Source organism: Drosophila novamexicana, unplaced genomic scaffold, assembly GCF_003285875.2.
Source record: "Drosophila novamexicana strain 15010-1031.04,08,12 unplaced genomic scaffold, DnovRS2.1 tig00000858-arrow-arrow-pilon, whole genome shotgun sequence".
NCBI lineage: Eukaryota > Metazoa > Arthropoda > Insecta > Diptera > Drosophilidae > Drosophila > Drosophila novamexicana.
The window spans coordinates 1331184-1357606 of record NW_020824829.1 but is presented as its reverse complement, the minus strand read 5'-3'; the positions used below and the strand labels follow the sequence as shown (position 1 = coordinate 1357606).

Below are 26423 nucleotides of genomic sequence, written 5' to 3'. Positions count from 1 at the left end.
TGCCAAAGTTTGTTAAAACCAAATCCGACGGCAAAATACTCTGCCCCGTTTGCTCTGCTCACGTACCCGAGTTTCAATTAACTTCCATTTAAATTGTATATATAATTTATATATATGTATATTGTGAATTTCAAATGTTGTTGTATATGTACCATATACTCGTATATATGTACTATAAGTGGAGTTAGCTCAACAATATAGATTTGCTAATACTTGGATTTAGCTTCGGCATTTACTGTGTGCAGCTATTTAGTTTGTTTTTTGTTTTTCTTTGTTTTTCTTTTTCTTTTTGATTGGTTAAATCAGCGCATAATTGTGAGTACATTTATATGATTATTATAATTACAATTCTCTAATATTTTACAATTCCAAATTAGTATTACATAATAGTTTAACAAATGTTTACATTTCGCTACAAACTCAAACTCAATCCGCTCGCTTAACGTGATCTGTTTCATTATCTTTTTTAACGTTTTCCAATACTGAAAACATACGAAAGCGAACACCAAACAACATTTTCGTGGGGGGCGGATTCACACTTGTCGCGGGGTACAAGTGCGCCCCAATGTTCTGGCCCACACACTACGGCAAATTTGATTGCCCGCCGCACGTCCCGGCTTAAGCTCGTGCCTTGTCCGAAGCAAATTGCAAATGAAAAAATTGTTTTACAAATTTTTTGCCAAAGGGCTTACATACATATACACATATATATATATATATATATGGCTATAAGTTTTAAAGTTTTACTGCGTAGATATTGCATTGTAAGCACTTTTTTTTTAAGTTTCTTAGAAATGTACAGGTGGCCTTTGCATAAACTTTTTTTTTGTTTTTCATTTAGATATTATCAAAACTACGTTAAATATTTTGTTCGCTTTAAGCAATCTGCAGGTGGTTCTTTTGAAATCGAAAGTGAGAGAGAGGGGGAGGGAGAGAAATAGTGGAATCAGTTAGGATTAAAGCAGTTTATAGCGGTAAACTAAACGTAAAGCTTCTAAGCTGTCATTGACTTTAGACTATATGCAGCATTAAAGCGTTTTCTTTTTAATTCGTATGTTTTTCTTTTTCGTTTTTCTTTTTTTTTTTTTGTTGTTACCTTTTACTCTTCGTATATTGCCGTGCCATTTACATTGTTCATAACTCTTGTGGCTTTTCCTTTCTTTTTTTGAGAAGTTCAATAATATAGTTTATCGAACGCATACATATAGAGAATAGATTTGTATTTCTAGAGTTGCATTAACAAATTAATTGTAAACTGCTGAGCGTACGCTTACTTTAAGTCCCACACTACGTTCTATATACTGTACGGTCTTTTTCGTTAACACACACACATACATATATTATGTATATATTAATATATATTTAGGTATATATGTTTCTTTGTCTTGTATATGTATATGTAATTGCATTTTGTGTTTTCTTCATAAGTCTTTGCTTGACTTGCATTATTAATTAAACAATATATCGTAAATTGTTGAAAATTTGTGTATAAACAGCAAATATATATATGTTTTATACAATATTGTATTATATATATATATAGAAATATATATATGATTTTATATATGTTTGCTTTAGTTGCTCCTTTAAAATGCGTATATATGTTTTTTTTTTTTTGTTTGTGTTTGGAGTGTGCTGTTCTTTAAACATAGGCTCGACTGTATTCAACATAATATCACTTGGAAATTGAAAGTTTTGTTCGGCAATTAAATTATAAATTAATTAATTAATTAACTAATGATCATATTTATACAATTCGAAAACGTAAAACTATTTACAAAACATATTTGAACATAATACCATTTCTGAGCGCCTGCAAAGTATGCCACAAGACTTGTGACATGCCCAGTGTTGCCTACTTTTGGCTGCCCGGCGATTATCAAAATAGAATTATAATTAATAAACATTGTTGTCACTACTTAATTATTACGTACGCTTTGCATTTTGAAGTTTTATCTTGTTTTTCTGTAATGTGTTCTTATACTCTTATATTGTGTTCTTTCGCATGCACATTAACATTTGCGATGGAATCCTAGCTATCTATTTGTCAATTGCCAGCTGCCTGTTGGGCCTGCTTCAAGCGCCTGCTGATGCCCAGTCGCTGCAGCCAGCCATAGCCTGCGTCTCAGTAAACCAAAACGGATTCCATCGTAATCGTATCTCATTTGTTCGCGCTGCCCGCGTTCACCGCGCTGCTGGCCTGAATCTGCGATGCCGTCTGCGAGGCCGGCTCCAGTGTGCGTCGCGCCAGGCGGGATCTGTCAAGGTGTGATTAGGCACAATTAGATTGGATATATAAATATATGGGGCATCATTTGACTCACTTGATTTGACCAGCCAACAGCGGATTGATGGCATAGAGCCAGTCATGCACCTCCTTGTCGCCCAGTGTTTGCAGCAGGTAGCCGCGATGCTTGGTCACCACGCTGCGTGAATAAAATGGAAATTAATCAGTTATCTCTATATCAAATATTAACAGGTGTATGGCTTTGCCCAGTCAGATGTGTCTTTTAATCTTCATGTGTCATGAATTCCTCGGAACAGCTTAAATAAGTCTAACTATTTGAAAAAGTTAAACTTTCTAGCTCTTTCGGTTTGGACATTGGGATGACAATCAGTCAGTCAGGACTAGCAATTATGTTCGCATAGTTTAAGACTTAAGCTCACCTGAAAGTGTTGGGTATTTTGACCATGGCCGCCTGATCCTCGCTGCACTCAACCTGAGCTGTGGCCAGATTCAAGACAGCGCGTTCCACAGGATCCTTCTCCGAGCGATAGATAAAGACATAAGGACGTCGCACAATCTGAGCAAATACATAAATGGGTTATTCTGCTTCTCCTAACACTTTACAGGCGTAAGTATTTACCACCCAACGCTTCTTCCAGCCGGAACCGCCATGTTCGAGGACATTCAAGATACCCTTGCGTGCCACAACAGGACTAACGCGTATCTCCTCCAGCTCGGGCACATACAAGCGCAAAGGCAGCGCCGGCTGTGTGGCCGGAGCGGGTGCCTCCCAGCCGTTTGGAGCATCGGCACGGTCCGGTGAGCATAATCTGTGGATAGTCCAATAAATTTCAGGTTAGGTTAAGTTTTAGGGGCTGTGCGATACGAAAACAAAGTTACCTGTGTCGAATTACAAATTTGTTCTTTCTAATTGTGTGTTGAAAAAAAAACAAACGAAACAAAAACGAAAACAAATATCGAAATTGTTTTTGAGTTTGACAGTTCAGCAGAATAGTAGGGTGAGAATTTTAATTTGGCGTATGAGTGTTTTTTTTTGTGAGTGCATTTAACTGGAAAAAAAAGAGCCGCAGCAGGTGCAACAGCAGCTGCTCGTTTGGCAAAAGCCCTTAACCCAGTGCATATCTTGCATAGATCGCATCAGTTGGCATTTTGAACTCGGCATGTTACGTTTACTGCTGCTCATTTACTGCGGCGCACTGGCCGTGGTGATGCATCATGATAATCCAGAGCCGGATCGCCACAATTATATTTGGAATCCATTTAGCGCTTTCTGTGGCCCCAATGCCACCAGTGTGCGCTGCGGCGGCGTCTGCCCCGAGACCTGCTCCCACAAATCCGGCAGTTGTAGTCACCACTGTGGTGTGCCCTGTGTCTGCAAATCCGGCTACGTGTTCAGCGTGTCCCTGCTCAAATGCATTCGGCGCAGCGACTGCCCTCCGGGTGTACAGCAGCAGGAGGTGCAAACGCATCGCGTGTTTCAATAAAACTCCCTCAAATTCATAAGACTTGAGACTTGTTCAAAATAAATATGGGTCAACAGACAAACTTTGTCCCCTTTTTTTTCTAATTTTACTAAAAGAGGTTTCCTCGTTCTATGCAATATAATTGTAAAAATATAACTAAGAAAATGCAATGCATTTCAGTTTTTAAGAGGCCTTCGCATTCGTCATTTCATGCAGCTGTAAAACGAGCAATAGCTCTTAAACCTGGCCTATTCCGGCTTAAATCACACACCTCTATTAAAGATAGGCGCGAGTTTTTTTTATATATGCCATGTCGTGTTGCCTCGTGGCGTACGCACGAAATCACATTTTTGTATCAGGCGCCCATCAGCTAAACTTTAATGTATATGTTTCTATGCAATAAACTGTGTGGCCAATTTACTGTGTTCAACTAAAGGCTCGAAGAAAGCAAAGATGGGAATGGATAAAGCATGCGTTAAATAATTTTACAACTTACTCCATGGAATTGCTAGAGATGCAGCTAACGGTCATGTCGGCGCAGCCCTCATCGCTGGGCGAAACATCAGACTGGGTTTGTGTATCGCTCTGTTCGACCTTGCTGTAACGACCTGAAATGCCGAGACAGTTCGTTAAGCACCATTTCGTGTGTCCTTGCATTTAAGACTTGCCTTGCACCAGCTTCAAGCACTTGAGCATGAGCTCCTGCTCGCGCTGATTGTACTCGCGCTCGGGCATCATCTGCTGCGTATCCTTGACGGGCGTTTGTGGCGACTGTGGTATCAGCATGTGTACGGGTGAGGTGGCCGCACGTGCAGCCAGATTGCACACATCCTTCTCGGTTTTGGTGGTCGGATTGGGATTGGTATCCATGCCCAGACGCTCGCGCAGCAGCAACAAATGACGCATGCGGCCCACTTCCTCCAGACGCGTAAGTTTCTCCAGCTCCCATTGATGATCGAAGATCAGCGAGTCGCCGCGTGGCCGCCAGCCGTGCAAATTCTCCTCACCGCGCACATACGTGGAGCTGGTGTCCAAGACGCGACGCTGTCGACGCTGCACACCTGTCGAATGAAGCATAAGGCGTATTGAGTGGCGGGTTCTAAGACTTGTGCGCGAGAGCAAGGACGATTACAACTACAATGAGAATTGCTACCTGGACTACCTGCTTCGGATGCTCTGCGCAGCGAGAGCTCGTAGACGCCAGAGAGTCGATTGGCTTCCGGATTGCGATATTGGCCAGAGAACAGATGCTTCAGTGAGCGCGGACCGGTGCGTGCATCACGTCCATAAATAACCATACTGAGATCCTTGGTAATAATAGCCGGACGAGCGCAGTTATCCAGCTAAAAAATACATTATTTATAGGCTGTAAAGCTAGACTAGAATTGAGACAAACCTCCAGATAGGCGCTGAGTGTAATGTAGATAGTCTCGCCGCCCTGCGAGACGCGATTGAGTAGCGCCGAATTGTGCAGACTGGAGTCCCAGGCGGCCTCAAAGCGATAGAAGGAGCGATCATCGCCAGGCACCTCCAGAACCTCGCCCGGAAACAGGCCCAGCGACAAGACACAGGCGTCCTCATCCTGCTCATCCGAAGACTCGGGCGTATTGCGTATGCGTCCAACGACCAGCTCATTAATGTCCTTCCACTTCACCTCTGGCGTCGGCTCGTGCACAATGGTGATGCGTATGCGTCGCTGTATGCCCTGATGCAGCAAAAACAGCCCGCGGCAGGGAAGATCATCGCTGTGCTCAACCACCTGGGGTAAGACGTTAAGATCAGGTTAATACAAAGTAAGTAATGAGAATGATAGTTAATGAGCAGATTTCATTGCAATATATGCACTTACCGATGGCACGTACTCCCCATTGGGTGCTAGCTCACAGATCTCGAACCACACCAGCACATCATGCTTCGCCAAGACCGTGGATGATGGCGGACAGGGCAACGGTCCAAATTTGGGACTGCGCACTGGCTGACTTATGGGTATGCTTGGTGGCAGCATGCGTCTTGGTGGTGGACGAGAAACGAACTCCTGCTTGGCATCCTTGTGCAGCGGATGTGTCTGATAATGGCCAAAGATCTTGAACATGATGGGCTGTGTCTTCAAATACTCAATAAAGGATTTGGTAACGGGCACAGTTATCTAGAAGGAAGTGCAACATTAGCCAGGGAATACATTAAGAACTCAGCCGGAATACGCACATTTTGCACATGGTAGAAACCGAGCGGAGCGCCCGAGGCGGAGTTTTTGACCGGCTCCGTGGAGAAGGCTTCCTCATGGCGATGCAAAAAGCTGTGGGGATGAACAAAAGCTTCAGCAAAAGTGGGATCATTTTTGGTTAAAGGCAACCCACTTGAACTGACAGAAGATGTCTGCATACTCGGCGCCGATGCCCGTGGCCTGGAGCACGGTCACACGGAAGGTGAATTCCTTGCCCACCTCCAAATGCTCTCCCGGCTCCTCGGCATGCTCCTGGTACTCTGAGGCTGAATTGGAATCAATGCCACGACCAGAATCGGCATCCTCTAGTTCTACAGAGAGCGAAGATTGTTGAGAAAGCAGTTTTGAGTGCAAGTTCTAGGACGACTTACCCTCCAGTTTGCTGTCCAGTCCTCCATTGTCTATGTAACGCTGCACATCGTCCTTTTCGTTAAGCGCACGGTACTTGGGCTTGGCATCATCCTCGTTAAAGACCAGACGAGCTGACTGCTTGACCCCGTTATTGAAATCAATGGACTCTTCATCGAGCACCGGCTGCACGGCAATGCGTAGATAGCCCCGGACATCGCCACGTTCATTAACAATGGCCACCTTATGGACCAGGGGCACAGGATAGAGTAGGTTGCTCAGATAGATGAAAGAGCGACCGACCATGCGGAACCAAGGAAAGCGATCGTAGAAGGGATCACCTCCAGTTAAACTCTCCACATTGTAGTCCGGCGAAGTGGGACTCAGCTCCGCCTCGTTGTGATACATTTCGCGCATTAGTTCCAAACGTTGTCTGGAATGGATGGAAAGTATGAAAATGAATGGGGTTAAGTACTGCTTGGAAAGGTCAAGAAATACACAGAAAACAGTGCGCATGGCCTAAAGCAGACATAAAGAAGCCTAGTGAAACAGCAAATGATAATAAAAAAACTAGTTGCACTACATCGAAAGCCATCCGAAGAACTGCAAAGGAAAAGCTTAAGCAAAGGAAAATGCATGCATAGAGGGTGACAAAAGCAACTACAATACATACAAATGAAAAACCTCGAATGGAAAGCAAACCTAGAAGGTATCAGATTGGCCAATGTCAAACGCGTTGGATACGCCTGACGCAGCTGAGGCTTCAACTCGGGCTGCTCCACATGCTGCTCGAACTGGGCCAGGGACTGAATTGAATCCATCCCAGTCGCTCCACTACCGTACGCCTCAATGCTGGACGTATCGAAGAGCATAGACGAAGGCGGGCTCTCGACATTGTAAACTTGACGCATCAATTCGAGGCGATAGCTTTTGGGAGTTGTTGGGTAAACATGGTTTGATGTAAAGTTGGAACAAGGGTATCATTATGATTCGTTTGGGATAATAAGAGAACCAATAAAAAAGGAGTACAAATCAGCATTTGTTAAAGCCGAAACTAGCTTTGTGCTCAGTGTGTGTGACAATGGCGATGAGTTTTCTTTGGAGGGCGTAAATGGTGGCGGTGAATTTTGCCAACGTTTTGCAGTGGCTTTTCTTTAATTCAACTTTCAAATATCAAGTTAAGCAGTTCTAGAGCTTTACGAAAACTAGAATTCAAGAGCTACAACCACCATGCACGTACCAGAAAGGAAAAATAAAATCAAAACCAAAATACAATTATACCAAAACTAATAGAGTGAAGTTTTTTTTTAAACGAGAGAGAACAGTCGGCTTCAGACTGGCCGAACTTTGTACACCCTTGCATATAGATTAAACTACGCTTAGCTTTATGCCAGATATAAATACTTGTTCTCAACCCTAAAGAAGCAATATCTTTTTAGATTTAAAATCTTGTCCCAACTGACTTGTAACTTTTTGTTCATATATTATCCCAATTTTTGAATAGTTGTTCCCATAAGATATATATTTAATGACAATCGGATAATTAACAAATTGCTGCAAATGTTCTAGGTTATAATATCTTAAGCCCCCAAAAAGAATTCTACATAGTTTCCCCCATATGACACCTATATCTTCTACTTCTGTAACGCCTTTAAAAATATACGTTAAGGAATTTGCAACTATTTCTCTCCCCCTCTCTTTCAAACTCATAACACCCTCTGCAAGGATATAACAAAAGTGCAAAGAGTAGAAATGAATGTGAGCAACAAAAACTTGCTAGACCTAAGTTCTTGCAGCGCCATCCTTACCGTAGTTTCTCCAGCGACCAATAATGTGTAGCCCCGTTTTTGGTATCGGTGACCTCAACGGCGACCAGGGTCTTGGAAACTGGTGGAGCGCCATACTCATCCTCCGGCTGCATGGGCGTAACGCTGGAGGCCAGCTCCGGTGGCAGCGGTGAGTACAAGGTGTCGGTCAATAGGGTGAACTGGAATTGAACCTGAGAGAGAGAGAGAGAAATAACTGTGTGACGAATTGTAACTTATTCAACAAGTTTGACTGTCCCACCTTCTTCTTTAGCTCCACTGAAATAGCATTAGCCTCCTTGAGGAATATGGCATTGCCCCAGAGATCATCGCGCAATGATGTGAACTGGTGGTAGCGCCATTTGCGGAAGGCCCAAGCGGCTAGCCCAGCCTCGCGTGCCGTCCAGCAGGACTCGTACATCGGATTGGCTGTAGGGGTTTGGATAGAAGAATTTGACATACTTATCTAGCAACTTTTAGCCTTAACTTACTGTAGACATCCTCCTCCTGATGGAAGTCCTCTGGCGAGTAGCTGCTGTACATGGACATAGTCATCGACTGCTCCTCCACCTGCTTCTGCAGCGCATCGATGCGCGCCTCGTAGGATTTGCGTTGCTCTTCGAACTGTTGATCGGCCTGGAGCTTTTCGCGCTTGTACTGCTCCTCCAGATTGTCGAGACGCTTCTTCATCTCGGCCTTGAGATCGATGCCCTGTTTCTCTAGCAGCTCGCACTGTGCGAAATTCCAATCCACTTGCTGTGTGTCCGCCTTCTCCACCTCATTCTCTGCCTCGTTCTCGGTTATCTTTTCACGCAGCTCACGCGCCTGCTCCGGATTGGTAAAGCGGAACACATGATTCTTGCCCAGAATAACGCGAGAGCCTGTCTTCAGCACCTCGGGCTCGACGAGCTTGCGGCCATTAATGAAGATGATGGCATCCTTGTGGGGCAGCAGGGTGACGGTGCTATTGCGATTCTCAAAGGTGCAGTGCTCCTTGAGAATATGCGAGCCGGACAACTGTATGTCCTGCGGCACATTGGCCTCGTGTGTGCCCAGGCGTGTGAGGCCGTCCTTGATGTAGTAGAGCAGACATTCCGACAGATTGGGATCCTCGTTCAGGTTGACCAGATGTGGTGTCTTTTTGGGAGAGAAAACGCCCACTGTGATGCCATCCTCTTTGACGGCCACGCCCATCTCGGCAAAGACCGCCTCACGCTGCAGACGAATCTCCTCGGTGCGCTTCAGTTTCTCCTCCCAGGTCTCATTGAGTTCTAGTTGGGATTGTTCAATCAGGCAATTGCATCTAAGGATTGCCTCTGGGCGAGCTTACCTGCAATCAGCTTCTCGCTGGCCTGCAGCTGATCCACGGCCATCTCCGTGGTGGAACCATTGCGATTGCGCGATCCCTTGGTCGGCGACTTAATCACCGACGACTTGTTCAGCTCATCCTCTGCAAGAGTGGATCAGAAATTTAGCAGGACATGATGGGGATTGCCTGTTGCCACAAGCGCAGTGATAAAAGCGTGCAGAGATAAGTTAGGGTATATGGTTAAGTATATTGAATATGTGGGTACAAAGCGTGGCCGATTCGTTTTGGTGACTCTTGGAATGATTAACTCTGGCGTGTCCACGGCTAGCCCTTGAGCAGTGCGGACTGCAAGGAGTACTCTGTGCCAATCTTTTGTACTCGGCAACACAAACATAACTGCAGTGGGAGACGGGAATCGTCGAGATGCAGACGCAATTTTGCAAGATCAGCTGGGATCGCAGTTATATCTCATATGTAAGAAACTAGTCCAATCTTCCACTGTATATCAACTCGTTTCGAATAGAACGCAACATAAATAGGACTTGAACATTGATTATCATAGACATAAGAGTTTGTATATTGTCGTACATTGTTGTATATTTATATGGTATAAGGCATACGTCCTGAAGCGAATTTAGGTTTACAGAAGCGCTGAAGTTACAAACACTTTACAAATACACACACAAGATTCTTGGCTAGACACACATATGGGCACTTCCATTGAAGTTTCTAATATTTCCGAGAATTACATATAACAATGCCATAATAATAAGTTAAAAGTTTAATAAGTTCATATTGTATAACAACAAACTGCTTTAATAAACTTGGCCACAAACCGGGCAATTTTGCGTCTGGAAATGCCCATTTGTATCGTAGCGTATAGTATATAGGGTATGTGACATATTGTCGTATTGCGTATATTGTGTAAGCCTTTTGATATGTATTTTAGTTTTTAGTTTCGCTCAGAGTTGTGGGCTTTACTTACTATTTGCATCGCGTTTCTCACACACCACTTTGCCATCGGGTCCTAAATGAAATAGGGTTTGTTTTTGGGGTTTTATGTACTCAGGCATAACTCTAGACTAGGACTAGGACTACGAATAACTTAATGTTTTCTCGAGTTTTTTTTTAAGTATTGCCTTTAATTTCCGGGGGCTTAGTTTTAAGCTTAGTCAACTTAGTATAGATTTACTATAAACTATATCTCCATATATTGAGCTGCACTTACCCTCCTGCACCTCAATGCCCTCGGCCTTGAGCAGATCGCGCAGTTTTTGTATCTCCTCCTTGAGCTCGCGTATAAGCTTGGCGTTGGCATCCTCATTGACCACAGCCTTGCACACAATTTGCTTGGCACGATCCGCATAGCTGAAGGAATTCAACTCAAGGATTAGTCGATGCAGCTGGAGCTCAATCGTAAACCTACCGTAGGGTGCTCAGAGTTTCATCGTAGTTAATGTCAGCTGGCGATATGGCAGCTATCATGGCTGTCTTGGAGTTGCCGCCCAGATTCTCGCGCAGCAACCAGGTCAAAGCGGAGTCGCGATAGGGTATAAAGTCCGCCTTCTTTGCGTTCTTCTTCTTGGATGCCTGATATTAAGGAGGAGTTAAAGCAATTCAGGGAATAAGCTGCATAGAAATACTTACAGACTGTCCATTGTGAAGGTGGCAGGAAAAAGTGAAATCAGTTAGAAAAATTCTTTAGAAAAAATAGAAAACTTCTATACTTACCACCTCCGCCAGGGCGGATATGACTTTGCCCAAGGTAGTCAAGGACTTGTTTATGTTAGCGCCCTCCTTCAAGCGAGTTCCTTTAGCGCCTGTGGAGTCAGCACGCTCCGAGCCGGCCAAATCGACCAAACTAATCTTGGAGACCTTCTCTGTGATCAAATCTGTCATAGTATCATGGCGACGTTGTGTAAAGAAAATGGTGAAGACCGCATGGGAACGCGAGCTTGTCTCGTTCATGTTGGTGGCGGCCACAGTACTAAGGAATACAGGAGACGGAATAATGAAGCAAGTCGGACAGATTAGCAACAGCTTTAGCTTGACCTACCGCGCCTTGTTGCCCTCATCGATGAGATCGTGAATGTCCTGGTAGTCGGTGACAGCCAACTTGGATAGATCCTCCACATAAGGACCCAGCAGTGGATGTTCGCGCACACGCAAATTGCCCTTGTTCTTGGGATTCAACAGGTCCCGCACTCGTTCGCAATATATTTCCATGTAGGAGACCTCCACGGAATACTTGAGCTCATCGGTTTCGGTTTCTTGTATGCGACCGAAGAGATCCTTGCATATCATTGGTATAATGCCCTCCTGTTGCTCCTCCTGGCGGCCCATCATGGTGTAGGATTTGCCAGCGCCTGTCTGCCCATAGGCAAAGATGCACACATTGTAGCCATCGAAGGAATGCTGCAGCATCTCCTCTCCAATGTCCTTGTAGACCATCGATTGTGTGGAGAAGTCCGAATCACGGGGCTGGAGCGGAAGTGGGATTAGTTAATATGGAGGCAGGTTAGTTATCCGGATCTTGTCTTACATCATGGGACCAGTAGGAGTAATCGAAATTGAAGCGTTTGATGGACTCGCTGGTGTTGGGCGGCACTTTCGGATTGGTAATGGCTGTAAAAATGGAGGCTTAGAGGATTACTTTAAACGGAATTCCTAGCTGCATTACCCGTTGTGGCGCCGCTCATCTCTATGATGCATTTAGACTCCCGTGCAATCTCCCGCGAGTTGAACGGGCGCACCCGCACCGCTACCTTAACCGACGACATCTTCTAGTGGCCCGCGTCGATCGGCGGCTGCTTGGCTTGTCTTAGGTTGCGGTTAACTGGAGTGGAAGAGGCGAAGGCAAATGGGTTAAGACTTGGCAAGGCACGTTATGCGAGCCTGGCAATTGGCCTGTAAATAAGCCACAAGTCGCCAGCGCAGCGTCATTTTATAATTGGCCCAGCTGTGTCTGGCTGTCTGTCTGCCTGTTTGCATGCATGTGTGTGTGTGTGTGTGTGTGTGTGTGTACAGTGTCTGTGCGCCTGTTGTGTCTGTGTGAGCTGTGACTCATGCAGCCCGCTGGGGGATTCAATCAAATTTACATGATTGCAGTGGGGTTAAGTAGTCGATACCCAGCCGTAGCATGTGGCATGTTTGAAAGGCAAATAGTTATCGCATTCCAGAACAAATTATTTGATGATATATAATTACAAAAGCTTTCTATTTGTAGCCATAAAAAAGTGTGTTGCATACCAAGCGGCATAAGCCACCACCGATATGCATGTATGAAAGTTTTTCATTAAGGTTGAAAGCAATTCCGTTTAAGTGAAAGGAAAAATACAGTTTTAAATGTTTAACCTAATTATTTGTATAACTATTGTCAGTATAGGAGTAGTTATGGGCAATCAAATTGAAAATATGAAAAGCAAGTGCCCGAGTCGGGAGTGCCCGACTGGGTGATACCCTAAGCTTTCTTCTACGAGGGTGACAAAAGCTAGGAAATAAACGATGTGAGTTAATTTGAATATACTTACTATTCTAGAAGTCACTTGTAAAATTTGGGGACTTTATATCTTAAATTCTAAGAGATTTGGTCAAAAAACAGGATTTAGATATTGGAATTTAGCGATTGCTTGCAAACGGGACAAGTTATCGAATATCGAAAGCAAATTTGCACTACGAGTTAACTAGGAGGAGCTGCGTTCAAAATGTCAATTCTTATGGTCTTATAGCTCTAAGATCGACGCGTTCATACATACAGACAGACGGACACACAGACAGTCGAACTTGGCTAGTGGACTCTACTATTGATTCTGATCAAGAATATATATACTTTATGGGGTCGGAGCTGTTTTCTTCTGCCTGTTACATACATTTGCACAAAAACATTATACCCTTTTTAATCTATTTTCAATGGGTTCATGGTATAATAATATGGTCACCATCAAATATATTTAACAATATATAATTATACTTTATTTCCTTAAAAATTCATCGAGATTTATAGAAATCTTAAATATTTTACATTACGCCAAATAGCTTTGTTCTTAGACAAAAGAATTTTTTTTATTACCTGCTTCCTCGAATTTATGTAAATAGTTTGGTATAACCTGCTACCCTGCTGACTTATAGTTATGCTAGCTGCCTTCCGCACACCCCAAACATACACACACACACACACACACACACACACATGTGCACGAGTACATACTAGAAAAAATTCCACAATCCACACTTCCAATAAAAGCGCAGCCGAGTGTCAGGCACTCGAATGAGTCATCAGCGAAAAGAAAACCCCCCTTACACTACCCAAAATTGTGGGTTTCAGAAAGGCCAATAAAAATAAATGTTTGAATGGAATTAAAATTAAAGATTTTGTTACCTTTGAGTCTGGATTGGAGCCAAACAAATGCTGGCTAACACTTTTATTTTGAACTAGGCCAAAAATTTCTTGGACTTGTTCATATTATGAGGAATTTGTATTTTAACTCGATTTAATTTCAATTGATCTCGAATGCATTTATATTATTTATTTTCGATTTGTTGGATATTTTATTTCGTTTTATTTAGCGTACATTTTCAATGCTTGATGCGGCACAGTTTTTCACACGACCGACGAAATTCTTTAACTCGCGCACAGTGAAGTCCTAGAATATTAAGACACAGGACAAGGGAAAACTTTAAATATTTCCAATAAGTTAGCCTAGAAGCACGAATGATGCGCTTTGCGCAGCTGCGAGAAGTTCTCTGTCTCTCTCTGTCTCTCTCTCAAATTCTCTCTTTCTCTTGCTCTTGGGCTTCTTTCTCTCTGTTTACCTGACGCACAGACTTTTGTTTATATTTTTGCTGAAGCTGTTAATGCAAAAATGCAACAGCCTGCGCTTAAGTCTAGGCAAAAGTCTACAAAGAGAACATTGCGCAGACGCCAACGAAGAGATATATAGATGGAGAGACAGAGAGAGCGAGAGAGCGAGAGAGTCAGTGAAAGTCAGTGAGAGTGAGCAAGAACATTGACAATATATTTGTGGTATGTTTTTAATTCTTTATATGCTGTTATGCTTGCTGACGCGATTGGAATGTGCTGGATATTAAAATTATATTAATAAATAAAATGCAAAACAAGGCACAAAATACTATCAATTTAATTATGGAATATATCTTTGTTTATAGACAAGTTCTTAGACCTATTCATTTCACACGTAACCTTCTAGACTTTTGTTTCTTTTCTTTTAATTAAAAGCGGATGCCTTACTTTCTAGATTTTTTTAAAAACCTACAGCTACAAAATTCCCTTCAAGTCAGTCACTTTTTCAGTTAGTTCTTGTACTTTAGGTATCTTTTTTTTTTTGGCCCTGGTTGAGTCCTTCAGACACGTACAGCAACAAAATAAATCCTTCACATTTCACTTTTTTATTGCGGTGCGTCATGTTGTGTCTATTTTATGGTTTCAAGCACCGTGACCATTAAATACTACACACACACACACACACACACACACACACATCCACCTCACACACACACTAAAAGTTTTCCCTTAGCATATCCTTCGCTTGGGTCGTCTTGACCTTTATTAATAAATTTCCATGTTGCCTTCGTCATGGCTAACAAAAAAAAAACTCTACCATGACAAACTCTACACAAAACTAGGTGCATTAATTTCGAGGCTACTGTAGAAAAAATATGGCAGAAACAAAAAAAAATAAATAAAAATATTTGAAGAAAAATTATATAAAATTAAAGGAAATAATGCAAAAATGATTTGGTGGACATTTGAATTTTGAAATGTTTCTTTGGCGAATCAATGAAAATTTTGCAAAATATTTTCGTGGATATTTTTGAAGCAATTACCAATTGAATTTGGGTGGGCAAAACACAATAAAAAACGACAAAAACTCAAAATAATTTCGGCTTGAAGATAAACTGCTCTGGTTGTTGTAGCAAATCCTCCTCCCGTTGTTGTTGTTGTTGTTGTGGTTGGTGCTCTTCATCGAATGTGAAATTAAATATTATAAGACTATCCATCATAGATCTTTTCGAAGAGGTGGGAAATATGATCGATAGCACCAAAACTATTGTCAGCAATAAAGCAAAAAACAATAAATAACCAAAACCGCACATTCGCGTTCAAGTTTTCGCAACGTTCTTCAGATATATATATATATATATATATACTATATGTATCATATATGTATGTATAAGGCTTTCTTCTGTATAACAGCGAAATTTGTGCACACAGTTTAGCAGCTTTTTTCAGGCCAACTGCCTGGTATTCAAGTATTTAGCAAGTATTTGAATTTGTTGTTACGTTTTTTTTTCTCTTTTGGTTACAATTTTTTAGCACATTTTTTGTGGCTTTTTTTGGTTTTCTGCACAAAATCGATGGCCAATCGAGGCGTAGACCGATAAACGCGCGCGCTTCAAACAAATGTGAACTGCAACCGTTGGGGTTAGACGACGCAGTGAGCCGAGCTGCCAGGCAACCGAGCTGGCCAAGGCAGCCTCAGCAGGCAGCGACCAGCCCTCAGCTGAGGCGCATGCGCTGCTCGGGGGTTGGTGGGCGGCGGTATGTGGGGCTGACCTCAGCCGCCACTCCCCCAAGCATTGGCATGACAGCTATGCTAAAAATTTCATCAAGCGTCCAGCGCAATAATAACAAAATGCGTAGCCTGTCAAAACGTAGCGCATAATGAATTTCATTTTAGTCGCCTGCCTCTTAGCGCAACTGTAACACCTTTTTTGGCCACCAGTGTAGACAGCCCACACTACGCAGCTAATAATACGAGTAGCTGAAAAATGTTATTATGTCGCTGCCGGCGAATGACGTAAAATAGGAAATTTCTATTGATTTATCATCAATGTCGGATACCACGAGCCAGCTTGACGCAGCACGGATCCGCTTTTTATGCTCGTCTTTGCATTGTCTCCAACGTAATTGCTTTGACATTGAAAATGTGGGCGATAAAGCGACAGTTAATGGTTAATGTTGTTAACAAAGTCTACCACAGCAGCTACTGCCTATTGACAGTGGCCAAGAACAGTTGGGCTTGGTGTAAGCCAAAAGGCTCAAAGCGATTTTGAATCGAACCAGTGTGAAACTAGGCATAGCCATGTGAAATGGCAGCAGGAGGCTTCTCCGATCCCATAAAGCCGTATCAAACCAGAATAAAAGCGTGCTGTCAAGCGTACGTCACGAGCCTGCGTGACTAAGCATCGGTGGTTCAAATTCATTCATATTTTGTATATATATAGTTAAATATGCAAGGAACATGAATTGGTTAGGCACTTAATCATTTCATGACTAGCTTTCAAGGAAGATTCATCTGAGTTAATCTTCAATTCTATGCCAAATCGAACACAAAGAAAACTCCGCAAAGTATGCTTTAAGTTTTATGCATTTTCACACTGCGAAAACGTCATACACAGAAAATGTCAGCGACGACGCATCGAAAAACCGCGTCGCCCACGCACTGAAAACCGCTTTCCACATACATCCCAGAATTGTGCGTGGGTGTGCGTGTGTGAGGTGCGTGGTAGGGGTAGGGGTTGCTCGGCAAGGTGGAAATTCTATTGCTGCGCAGTAAAAACTGCAACACGCGAATGGCGGACGGCAGCCAACCCAAATAATATCGAACGAATTTCTCAGTAGAGAGCAGTAGCAGGGGGAGCACGTGGGCGGGTCGTTGACGTATATAAAAATTTGGTGTTTTTTTTTTTTGGAGTTTGCCATTGACTTGAGGCACATTCGCATTCCCAAAGCAAGGAGGTGCACACACTGTGTGCGTCAATGTCAATGACAGTTCATGGACTGGTTGGGTATACACAGGGCAAAGGACACAGATTTTGTGGCATCATCCTGGCTGACAGTTCGTAGACTTTAAACCATTAAAAAGGCATGCTTAAAACTAGTGTGTGCCCGACTAGAGGATACCCTCTACTCAGCTTCGAGCTGCCTTTAGATGTTCTCACATTCAAACCTAGTTCTGTGTAAGCACAGTCTTAATTTTTTTTTTGGTTTTTTAGTTTCAAATTTGGCTTCCAATTTAGTGCAAGTACTAATTTTGCGCGCAATTCGGCGAGGGGGTTGTTGTCAAATTGAAATAGACCTGAGCTGCAAGCATATTTTTGGTGTATCTTTAAAATTCGACGAGATTGAGACGTAGATTTGAAGGATTCCGAATGCGGAGGAGATTGTGGAGGTTTCATCTAATCAATTTCTCAGATCGGTTTATGTAACCAAGCTGTTTATTTTTCAATTTTTTTATGTTAGACCTAACTGTAGAATAATTTGCTGTGTTTTTATTGTATCTCATTTTAATTTAAGTTGTTTTTCTTTATTAAAAGTAAAATTAAAAACAAAACAAATTTAGGAAAATACGAGACTAATTAAAAAACCCAGAGTTGAAAATGGATACATAAGAATACATACATCGGAAAATCTGTTCTATATACATTTGCACAGCTTCAATCCACCCAATAATATCATATTTTTAATGGGTATATAATATAATGAGTCAAGCAAATAACAAAGCACAGCTCAGGGCGTATTTACAATTCAATTCTGTTTTTAAATTGAGACTCGCGGGCAATTCACTCAATGTGAAGTGTGTGCAGACAGGCTCTTAATTAAGCTAAAATCAAAAATATACATATATATATATATATATGTATACATAAATGCATATATATAGAGAAAATATATATATAGACTTTGCCTTCAAGTCGTGCACAGCAAGCGGCAATGGCGACGTCTGTGTCGTCCATTAAGTCAGCTACATAAAACAAATGCGATTTTCTTATTTAAATTAACGCAAGCAGCAAACAGCGACTGTGCCCACGCAAAAATAACACACACACACACACACACACTCAGACACATACACACACACATGCACAACACAGTTCACAGTTCGAAGCTCGCACAGCAAAAAGCGGATGACTCATGCAAAGAGTCCTCCAAACACAGTTGTGCCAGTGTGTGTGTGTGTGTGTGTTTGTATGAGTGTATATGCTTGTTGTTGCTACAATTGCTTCTTGAACTGGCACCTACCACAGTCAGCAGGAGCCGCAGTCAAACATGGTGAATCATCCTTTTTAGAGGCGCGCGCGTTTCCTGCCCGCCAATCCCACCCCCTCCCTCTCCCCCAAACCCTCCTCATACACACATACACACACAAACTACTGCACCCTACTCGGCTTTTATGTGGCAAACAAGCCACTGACGTCGAGCAAATACACAAAGAAATAACATTTATAGACGCCACAACTTTCAAGTTCAGCTATGAAATCTTAATTTAAGCTATATTCTTTAGCGTGTGGGCTTAAAAACTTATTAAACTGTATTTAAATATGTTAAATAACATGTTGCAGAAGATGTAATAATGAAAGTCTAATAGTAAAAACAAAAATAATAAGAAACTTAGGCGAAATCTTTAAAATTGAAAATAACAAATCTTAAATATGAGTTTAATTAATGTTGTTCATTGAATAACAGCAACATTAATAATATAACAAATTTAAGAAGAAGAAAAATTAATAAGACAAATTTGAAAAAACTATTATTAATAAAAATATTATGAATAAAACCTCAGAAAAATTTTTAACAAATATTGGCTGACAACTTTTAAGTACACCCAATTTGGGCACAAGAACTCGGCTAACAGAATTTGTAAGGTCGTTTTCTCGAATCGATCTATAAGGGAGGTATTAGCTGTAATTTGATATGTGGAGAACAATCGCCACTCACTTGTCCCTGATGGTCGAAGTCGAAAGAGTCTAATACATATTCGAACATTTATACCAGATTTGCTGTTGTTAATCTTACTAGCATTGAAAACAAATTAGGCACATAACTTTTGAAACAGATTATGATACTTTTTTCGTCGACAATGCACAAGTAAATAAAAAAAATAATTTATTAAATGAATAGTAAATAAATGTAATGAATATAAAATCAATTAAACAAAATAAATGTTGATAATTTGTTTAATGCTTGGACACTGGATATCAAATTATATGTCTGAGAAAAACTATTGAGTCGTTTTTTCTTACCAAATATTTGATTCATTTTTGAAGCTTCAGACTCGTTTCTCTTAGTGTAGGCAGCTGCCATACTCAATATTTTGTGCCTCAATTGTGTTGCTTGTTTTTTTTTTTCACAATCAACTTATTATTTCAAGGTCTGCTTAAGAATTTAGTTTTTTTTTCTGTCATTTGTTAAACACGAATACCCCCAATGCTTGAATTGCCAGGAATGTTGTAACTTTCGGTGCCGCGTTGTCGCGCAGATTGCGTGTATGTGTGTATGTGTGTGTGTGTGTGAGCGAAAGAGTGTGTGAGTGTGTGTCTGTGTTAGCATAGTTATAGGCGCGCGTGTCCCGCCTGTAGACGTATGTAGGTGACTAACAGTCGGCCACGCCTCATTGCCGAGTTGCCATAAAATGCATGTGGCAACATTCGCCGCGCTGCTGCAAGGTGGCAGCTGCAGCCTCAACTGCAATTTGAGAGCAGCGCCAGCCAAATTGCCAACAGCTTCAAGTGGAGGGGGGGGAACACTTAAAAGTGCTCCCACATAAATCATGCGGCAAGGCATCCCACAAAAAAAAAAAAAAAACGAAAAGGAATAAAATAATGCGGGCCCAAAAACCTCACTGTGGTCTTGGGGCTAATACAATTCAGCAATATTTAAAACAAAGTGCCGAGCGAAAAGTGTCCGCCAGGAAGCCATTTTACGGTCCTGCGGTGCATTAAGTGCACGGCCAGGTGAACCGAAGCCCGAGCAACTGCGTGCGGTTTCCCCGTGAATCCCCTCCCTTGCCCTTGGCCAAGCAACTTTTATTATATTTTTAGCGGAAATTTATGTTTATTGCTTGGCTGCCACATTTTTACCCTTAAAAAAGTGGATGGGTTAGCACAAGTTTGTCATTACGTTTGGCACTTAGAAAAAGTTTAAAAGGCTAAAAAGATGTGTGAGCACCTGAATTTACCACTTCCAAATAATGTAAATTGCAACTACTTAAGACTTCAATTTCTGCTTTCCAAATACTGTAAAACGGAACCACTTGAAATAATTCTTAATTGTATAACACATTTATAACGGTAAACACAGTTCGGTCTGTTGTAAAACGCTTTTCGCACTCTCTGATTTTCCCTTTTTGAGTATATTTTTATTTATTCATGCAGTTTTGTGGGCTGCTGTGGCATGAAAACAAACTTCGGCCAAGCCGTAACTGCATAAAATGTGGACTGTTAAAACAAGGAACTTATTTTAAATACGAAAAGAACTCAAGGTTGAATTCAGGCAGATGAAAAGCAATGCCCGAAAAACTAGAGATGTTTGAAAGTCTTAAACTTTATACTCTAATGCTCTATTATAATAGGACTTTATTACACTTAAAACAGCACAGAGCTCATTTCAAATAAGTTTTCATCGTCTCGCCCCAAGCAAGAGCTACTCTTATGACGCACAAGAGAAATGTTTGCACTGCCAACTGATGCGCAAATAGGAAACGGAACGCCCACTCATCGTCGGACAGTCGGACAGATGGACGGCCAACATGGACATGGGCATGGACACGGACATGAACATGACTTGAACATTAACATGGCCACGAGGACACAGACATTGTCATTTACCCAACCACACAAGATGTGCTTTTGCGTCGTTGACAAGGTAAAGGGTAGCACGGGAAGGCCCGAAAAGGTCAGATGTTGTGCGCAATCAGGGCACCAACAATATTAGTCAAATATAATAAACTAGATAAATTTTAATACTTATTATTATTAATTATTTTCACGAGTGTGCCATTTCCAAACAATCATAAACTTTACAGCCGGATAGATAATGACCAAATTAGCTGTGCTCGCTTTTTCCATCAAAAGGGTTTATTTAATGCCTGAACATGATGAAGGATGTAGGGAAAGTTAACTTCGATATATACACTAAATACATTAGAAAATCCCTGCGAATGCATTTTAAATGTGTGCTGTATACCCTAATTTCGCACAAAACTTTGTTATCTTATATGGAATATATATGCTAGGATATTTTAGTTCTATGATATATCACTCCGATGTTGTTTTGATGATATGCTGAAAGCATTATATAGTTAGTAATTGGAAAATTTAGTCTAGATATTCAACAACATTCAAAAATGTAAAGAGTTAAGAATCGAAAAAGATTCCATGAAATCTTCAGCAAATTTGTTAATCAAGAAATCCTTTCTTTTTGGGAAATGCACGAAGCTTAAACTTTTCCAATAGATTTATAAGAATTCGTCCAAACTTAATAAGATAAGGGGAACATTTATGAAGTATATTTATGAAGTTTGCAACTGTTAAGTTTCACAAAGATATTCTGAGAAAGAAAAAAAACTTAATTCCTACATGAGCTATATGTCAGATATAGTCGTCTGATCCAGCCAATTTTGAAGTCAGCGCTGACTGCAACAGAAAAAGAAACCAGTTGACATAGAAACAGGCAAACATACATGGGTATATCGACAGATCAACTCGGCTGTTAATACTGATCAAGAATATATGTATATACTTTATAGGGTCTGAAATGTATACATCTATGCGTAACACACTTCATAGGAAATTATAGTTTTAAAAAGAAACTGTAAAAGAAACTATACTAAAAAAAACTTCAAGAACAATCTTAAATTTCTAGAAAATTTGCCATTTATAAGTTTTAAATTGCCGCCCTAATTGCTTGTATACCTTTTATAAAAGGGCACAACATTTTGGCTGGCACTGTTACGCACTCAACTGGCGCGCACTTGCCTACTGCAAATATTTGCACGCAGTTAAAACTCAATTTCGTTGCTTGACGTCAGTTAACGGGACTCGCAGTCAATCTGCAACTTGATAACGACAACAACTACAACAACAGCAATAATAATAACTGTAAAGCGTGGGCAGCGCCTGGCGACAGGCAATGGCAAATGTGAAAGCGTCTGATAGCCGTTGTCTGAGGCTGATGACAGGTTGCACCATATGCTCGATGGGGTTTATTTTTAGCAGAGTGCCAAAAGGCAAGAATGAAGGGAAACAACAACAGCTGGCAACAACAGCAACAGGATAACAGTTAGATCGAAATGTGCGTGTGTATTTGTATGCGTGTGCGCATAACAGGACGCTGTTACAGTCCTGGCCTGGAATATTGATTTTTCAACAAAATGCGTTGAATACATTTTCACGCCTAACATTAGTCACCGCTGACACGCAAGAAAAAGAGAGGAAAACATAAAACCCCAAAATATATAAATATTTCAATCAATTTACTCGCTACTCACATTCCAATCCCAAAAGCGACGGCCGCTGCAATTGCTGCCGTTTCCTATTCCAATTTTTTTTTTATCCACTGGACACACAAATTTATTGCACTAGTTTTTTTGTTGTTGCTTAAACGTTTTGCTTTTTGCACAGTTTTTGGGTCTTTTTAAAGCGTTTGCATGTTTGAAAATTTTGTTTTGTTGTTTTTTTTGTTGGGTCTTTGTTTTATTTGCAGCGCATTTGCATTGCAATTTTCCGTTTCAGCCGTACCGAACGCGTACGCACGCCAAGTGGATCTGTCGCTGCCAAGTCTGTGTTACGCGTGCTGGAAAATTGTTTGCACTTGCGCACGCGAGCGTGGGAAAGCTGTGGAAAATCCGCGCGAAGTGAGTTTTCCGCCCACCCAGGCGTCGGCCAGCCTGAGTTTGTTTTTGTTGTGGCCAGCCAACAGCTGAGCGCACGTCACTCCAGTGTTGGCAAATGGCTGAGCAAAACAGCTGCTTGCACAGGGTGACACAAGTTCATATTATTGGCTGCTATTTACTTTTTGCGTTTCAACTAACGGCATTCATTGGTCACCAATTTATTGGCCGAAATTTTTGACTACATTCAGAGCCTGCGGCTGCATATACGACACATTTAACATAAAGACAATTGAGTATTGCGCGCCTAGGATAGCTTCTTGGCCTCCTGGTAGCGGCACGAGATGTCATCCCAATTGGCAATTTCCCAGATCGCCTCAACATACGAGGGACGCACATTCTTGTACTGCAAATAGTAGGCATGCTCCCAGACATCGATTCCAAACAGGGGAATGAGACCGGTGGAGGCCTCCAACGGATCCTGATTGGGCAGCGCAGCCAGCTGCAATTTGTTTGTCTTCTTGTTGTAGCCCAGCCAGCCCCAGCCAGAACCCTGCACGGCTACGGTGAGCGCACTAAGCTCCTTCTTGAACTCATCGAAGCTCTTCCACTGCGACTCGATGGCGTTCTTCAAATCTTCGCTGGGCGTCGACTTGTTGGGCGAGAGATTCTGCCAGAAGATAGTGTGATTTATGTGGCCACCGCCATTGAATCGCAAAGCCGGCGCCAATTGAATAATTTTGGTGGTGTCGCTCTTGCACTTGGCATCCTCCAGCTGCTCCTCGGCGGCATTCAAATTGTTGACATAGGTCTGGTGATGCTTCTGATGATGCAGCTCCATAATCTCACGGTTAATAATAGGCTCCAATGCGGCATAATCGTAGGGCAGCTTAGGCAATGTATGCTTGCCCCGCAAGCTGACGGCGCTGCGGATTTAATAATAAATATGTATATTTATATTAAACTGTAATATTCACGGCCGCCATTGTCGTTTGTTGTTGTTGCTGTTAATTTATGTAATCGCAGCTTTGCGTCGGCGCCGGCATTCTCTAATATCAAAAATATTGGATTGACTTACCGTGCTGCCTTAGTGAAATTGCGTGCCAGAAACATTTTTGGAATATATTATTTAACCTGAGTATTGAATACTTGTTAATTTTCAATAATAGAATATAAAAAGTTCTATGATCTTATTAGCTTACCGGAATCAAGTGTGACAGCGAGCGGCAAACACTGAAATACACAAAGCCAACACTGAAAATATATTGAAAAAAAAAAAAAAAAACAAAAAAAAAACCTTTACAGAAAATACTGCGTCGCTAACAGGGCGCTGGTGACAGTATTGTGGAACGGTTAACAGCAAACTTGTTGCCACAACCAGCTTAACAGCGCACTGTTACGTGCTGCAGTGCTGCATAAGTCGCCAAGTATTTAGCCGCTACAATTTGAAATACGCCACACACATAGAAAACATGTTCAGGGAACACAGCAAAATATGTCTCAGTTTTGTTTGCCTTCGAAAATTGAAATCGATATTTCCGACCAAAGGGCACAACAAATTCTGTTCAAATCTTTAAAGCATCGTAAGTTTTCGGCACTGGTTTTTTAGGATTGCGTTACATTTAAATCATTGATTGCACCTGCAGGCGTTGCCAAGATGCAAGCGGACGAGCTGTCCACCGCTGTAGTCATCGACAATGGCTCTGGCATATGCAAGGCGGGCTTCTCCAGCGAGTCCTCACCACGTGTTGTCTTTCCCTCAATTGTGGGCAGACCCCGCCATCTGAACGTCATTCTGGACTCGGCCATCGAGGACTGCATCATTGGCGATGAAGCGGTGAGAAAGCGAGGCATTCTCACACTCAAATATCCCATTGAGCATGGCGTCGTTACCAACTGGGCTGACATGGAGAAGATATGGAAGCACACATTCGAACAGCTGCGTGTTGAATCTGATGGTCATCCGGTTCTGCTCACCGAACCGCCACTGAATCCCAAAAAGAATCGCGAAAAGATGACCGAAATTATGTTTGAGAATTTCCGTGTACCCGCACTCTATGTGGCCATTCAGGCGGTATTGTCGCTGTATGCCACCGGACGCACCATTGGCATTGTCGTAGACTCTGGCGATGGCGTCACCCACACTGTGCCCATCTATGAGGGCTACGCCCTGCCGCACGCGTGCATGCGCCTGGATCTGGCTGGACGAGATCTGACCGACTATTTGGGCAAATTGCTTATGGAACGCGGTCACACGTTAAGCACCAGTGCAGAGCGCGAGATTGTCAGAGAGATCAAGGAGAAGCTCTGCTACGTGGCCACCAATTTCGATGAGGAGCTGCATCAATCCACTCTGCGCAAACACGATTTGGATGCACTATACGAATTGCCCGATGGCACAACTATCAACATTGGAAACGAACGTTTCCGTTGCCCGGAGGCGCTCTTTAAGCCCAGCATGCTGGGCCAGGAGGTGCCCGGACTGCACGAAGCCGTCTTCAACTCGATACTCAAATGCGATATGGATCTGCGCAGGGATATGTATGCCAATATTGTGCTCTCGGGCGGCACAACCATGTTCCGCAACATTGAGGTGCGTCTGCAGCAGGATATTTCGGTAATGGCGCCCTCAACAATGCGCATCAAAATTACAGCCAATCCGGAGCGTTGTTTTGCCGTCTGGTCTGGCGGTTCCGTATTGGCCTCACTCTCCAGTTTCCAAAATATGTGGATCGATTGCGCAGAATATGACGATGTCGGTCCCAGTATAATACATCGCAAGTGTTTCTAATTCGGGCAAGTGGCGACTGCCAAATGCAATGTGAAATGGGAGAGCGCAGATTAAGTTTATTTATTTCTATATTTTATATGTTTAAATCAAATAAAGAACGCCGACGTGTAAACAAGTACAGCATAAATCTTGACACTGTTCATGCTGTTAAGTGTTGCCAACTAAAAAATAGCGAATCTAACGTTAAGTTGGCAACAAACAGTTGCTTGTAACTAATTTGTCAAATATAGCCAAATCAGCTAGAAATTTCGACTATTTGCGGTTGGCATTCTCTAAAAGTAGCTGTATTTAGCTATAAAATAGCTAAGCACTCATCTCGATGTGCCGCCCACACAGTGTAAGCTAATGTCTTTATTTTTAAAGCATTTTGAAGCCTTTTTTTAATACTTATGTAAGGACTTACCAACACTTCTTTGAAACGAAAAGCCCCGAGGTTTAAGCTTTAAACGTTTGAACATAGTCTAATTAGATGCAGTTTTCACTAGAAGGAAATTGGATAGGAATTTCGTGTTTTCCATTCGAATCAAATTTTAAGCAATTAAATGGGATTGAAAAACGGGCACCTGACTTAATGAGGCAAAGTGGCTTTCGAATAGATCATACC

At 42.1% G+C, this 26423-nt stretch overlaps 4 protein-coding genes across 16 annotated transcripts; 2 read left to right on the top strand and 2 right to left on the bottom strand.

Moving 5' to 3' along the window:
- Positions 1-1526: 1526 nt before the first annotated feature.
- On the bottom strand, positions 1527-23138 carry LOC115764478 (kinesin-like protein unc-104). Of its 11 annotated transcripts, none has more exons than XM_030707545.1 (28): positions 22952-23138; positions 13776-14040; positions 12078-12233; positions 11940-12022; positions 11454-11878; positions 11129-11384; positions 11045-11047; positions 10824-10987; positions 10626-10765; positions 10383-10424; positions 9419-9538; positions 8580-9359; positions 8351-8517; positions 8092-8282; positions 6986-7210; positions 6307-6716; positions 6069-6246; positions 5917-6007; positions 5561-5857; positions 5108-5470; positions 4865-5054; positions 4380-4772; positions 4208-4319; positions 3128-3154; positions 2868-3057; positions 2668-2804; positions 2325-2426; positions 1527-2258 (listed from the first exon to the last, which is right to left on the bottom strand). In XM_030707545.1, exons 3-28 carry the CDS (start codon positions 12175-12177, stop codon positions 2162-2164), a joined length of 5283 nt encoding a protein of 1760 aa, XP_030563405.1. In that variant the 5' UTR covers positions 12178-12233; positions 13776-14040; positions 22952-23138; the 3' UTR covers positions 1527-2161. The 11 variants fall into 11 exon arrangements, with proteins under 11 accessions (XP_030563405.1, XP_030563404.1, XP_030563407.1 ...); XM_030707544.1 differs by lacking the exon at positions 22952-23138 and adding an exon at positions 15242-15412; XM_030707547.1 differs by lacking the exon at positions 22952-23138 and adding an exon at positions 15242-15412 and having other exon boundaries at positions 4874-5054.
- On the top strand, positions 3192-4105 carry LOC115764481 (accessory gland protein Acp62F-like). The gene has a single exon (XM_030707559.1). It carries the CDS (start codon positions 3409-3411, stop codon positions 3730-3732), a length of 324 nt encoding a protein of 107 aa, XP_030563419.1. The 5' UTR covers positions 3192-3408; the 3' UTR covers positions 3733-4105.
- Positions 23139-23233: 95 nt separating the features above from the next.
- LOC115764480 (superoxide dismutase [Mn], mitochondrial) lies at positions 23234-24290 on the bottom strand. 2 transcript variants are annotated; one of them, XM_030707557.1, is made up of 3 exons: positions 24231-24290; positions 24107-24162; positions 23234-23954 (listed from the first exon to the last, which is right to left on the bottom strand). In XM_030707557.1, the coding sequence occupies exons 2-3, from the start codon at positions 24139-24141 to the stop codon at positions 23336-23338; spliced, it is 654 nt and encodes a 217-aa protein (XP_030563417.1). In that variant the 5' UTR covers positions 24142-24162; positions 24231-24290; the 3' UTR covers positions 23234-23335. The 2 variants fall into 2 exon arrangements, with proteins under 2 accessions (XP_030563417.1, XP_030563418.1); XM_030707558.1 differs by lacking the exon at positions 24231-24290 and having other exon boundaries at positions 24107-24176.
- A 32-nt stretch (positions 24291-24322) lies between these two features.
- LOC115764479 (actin-like protein 53D) lies at positions 24323-25928 on the top strand. 2 transcript variants are annotated; one of them, XM_030707556.1, is made up of 2 exons: positions 24323-24597; positions 24649-25928. In XM_030707556.1, the coding sequence occupies exons 1-2, from the start codon at positions 24524-24526 to the stop codon at positions 25817-25819; spliced, it is 1245 nt and encodes a 414-aa protein (XP_030563416.1). In that variant the 5' UTR covers positions 24323-24523; the 3' UTR covers positions 25820-25928. The 2 variants fall into 2 exon arrangements, with proteins under 2 accessions (XP_030563416.1, XP_030563415.1); XM_030707555.1 differs by having other exon boundaries at positions 24323-24611; positions 24675-25928.
- The last annotated feature ends 495 nt before the right edge of the window (positions 25929-26423 follow it).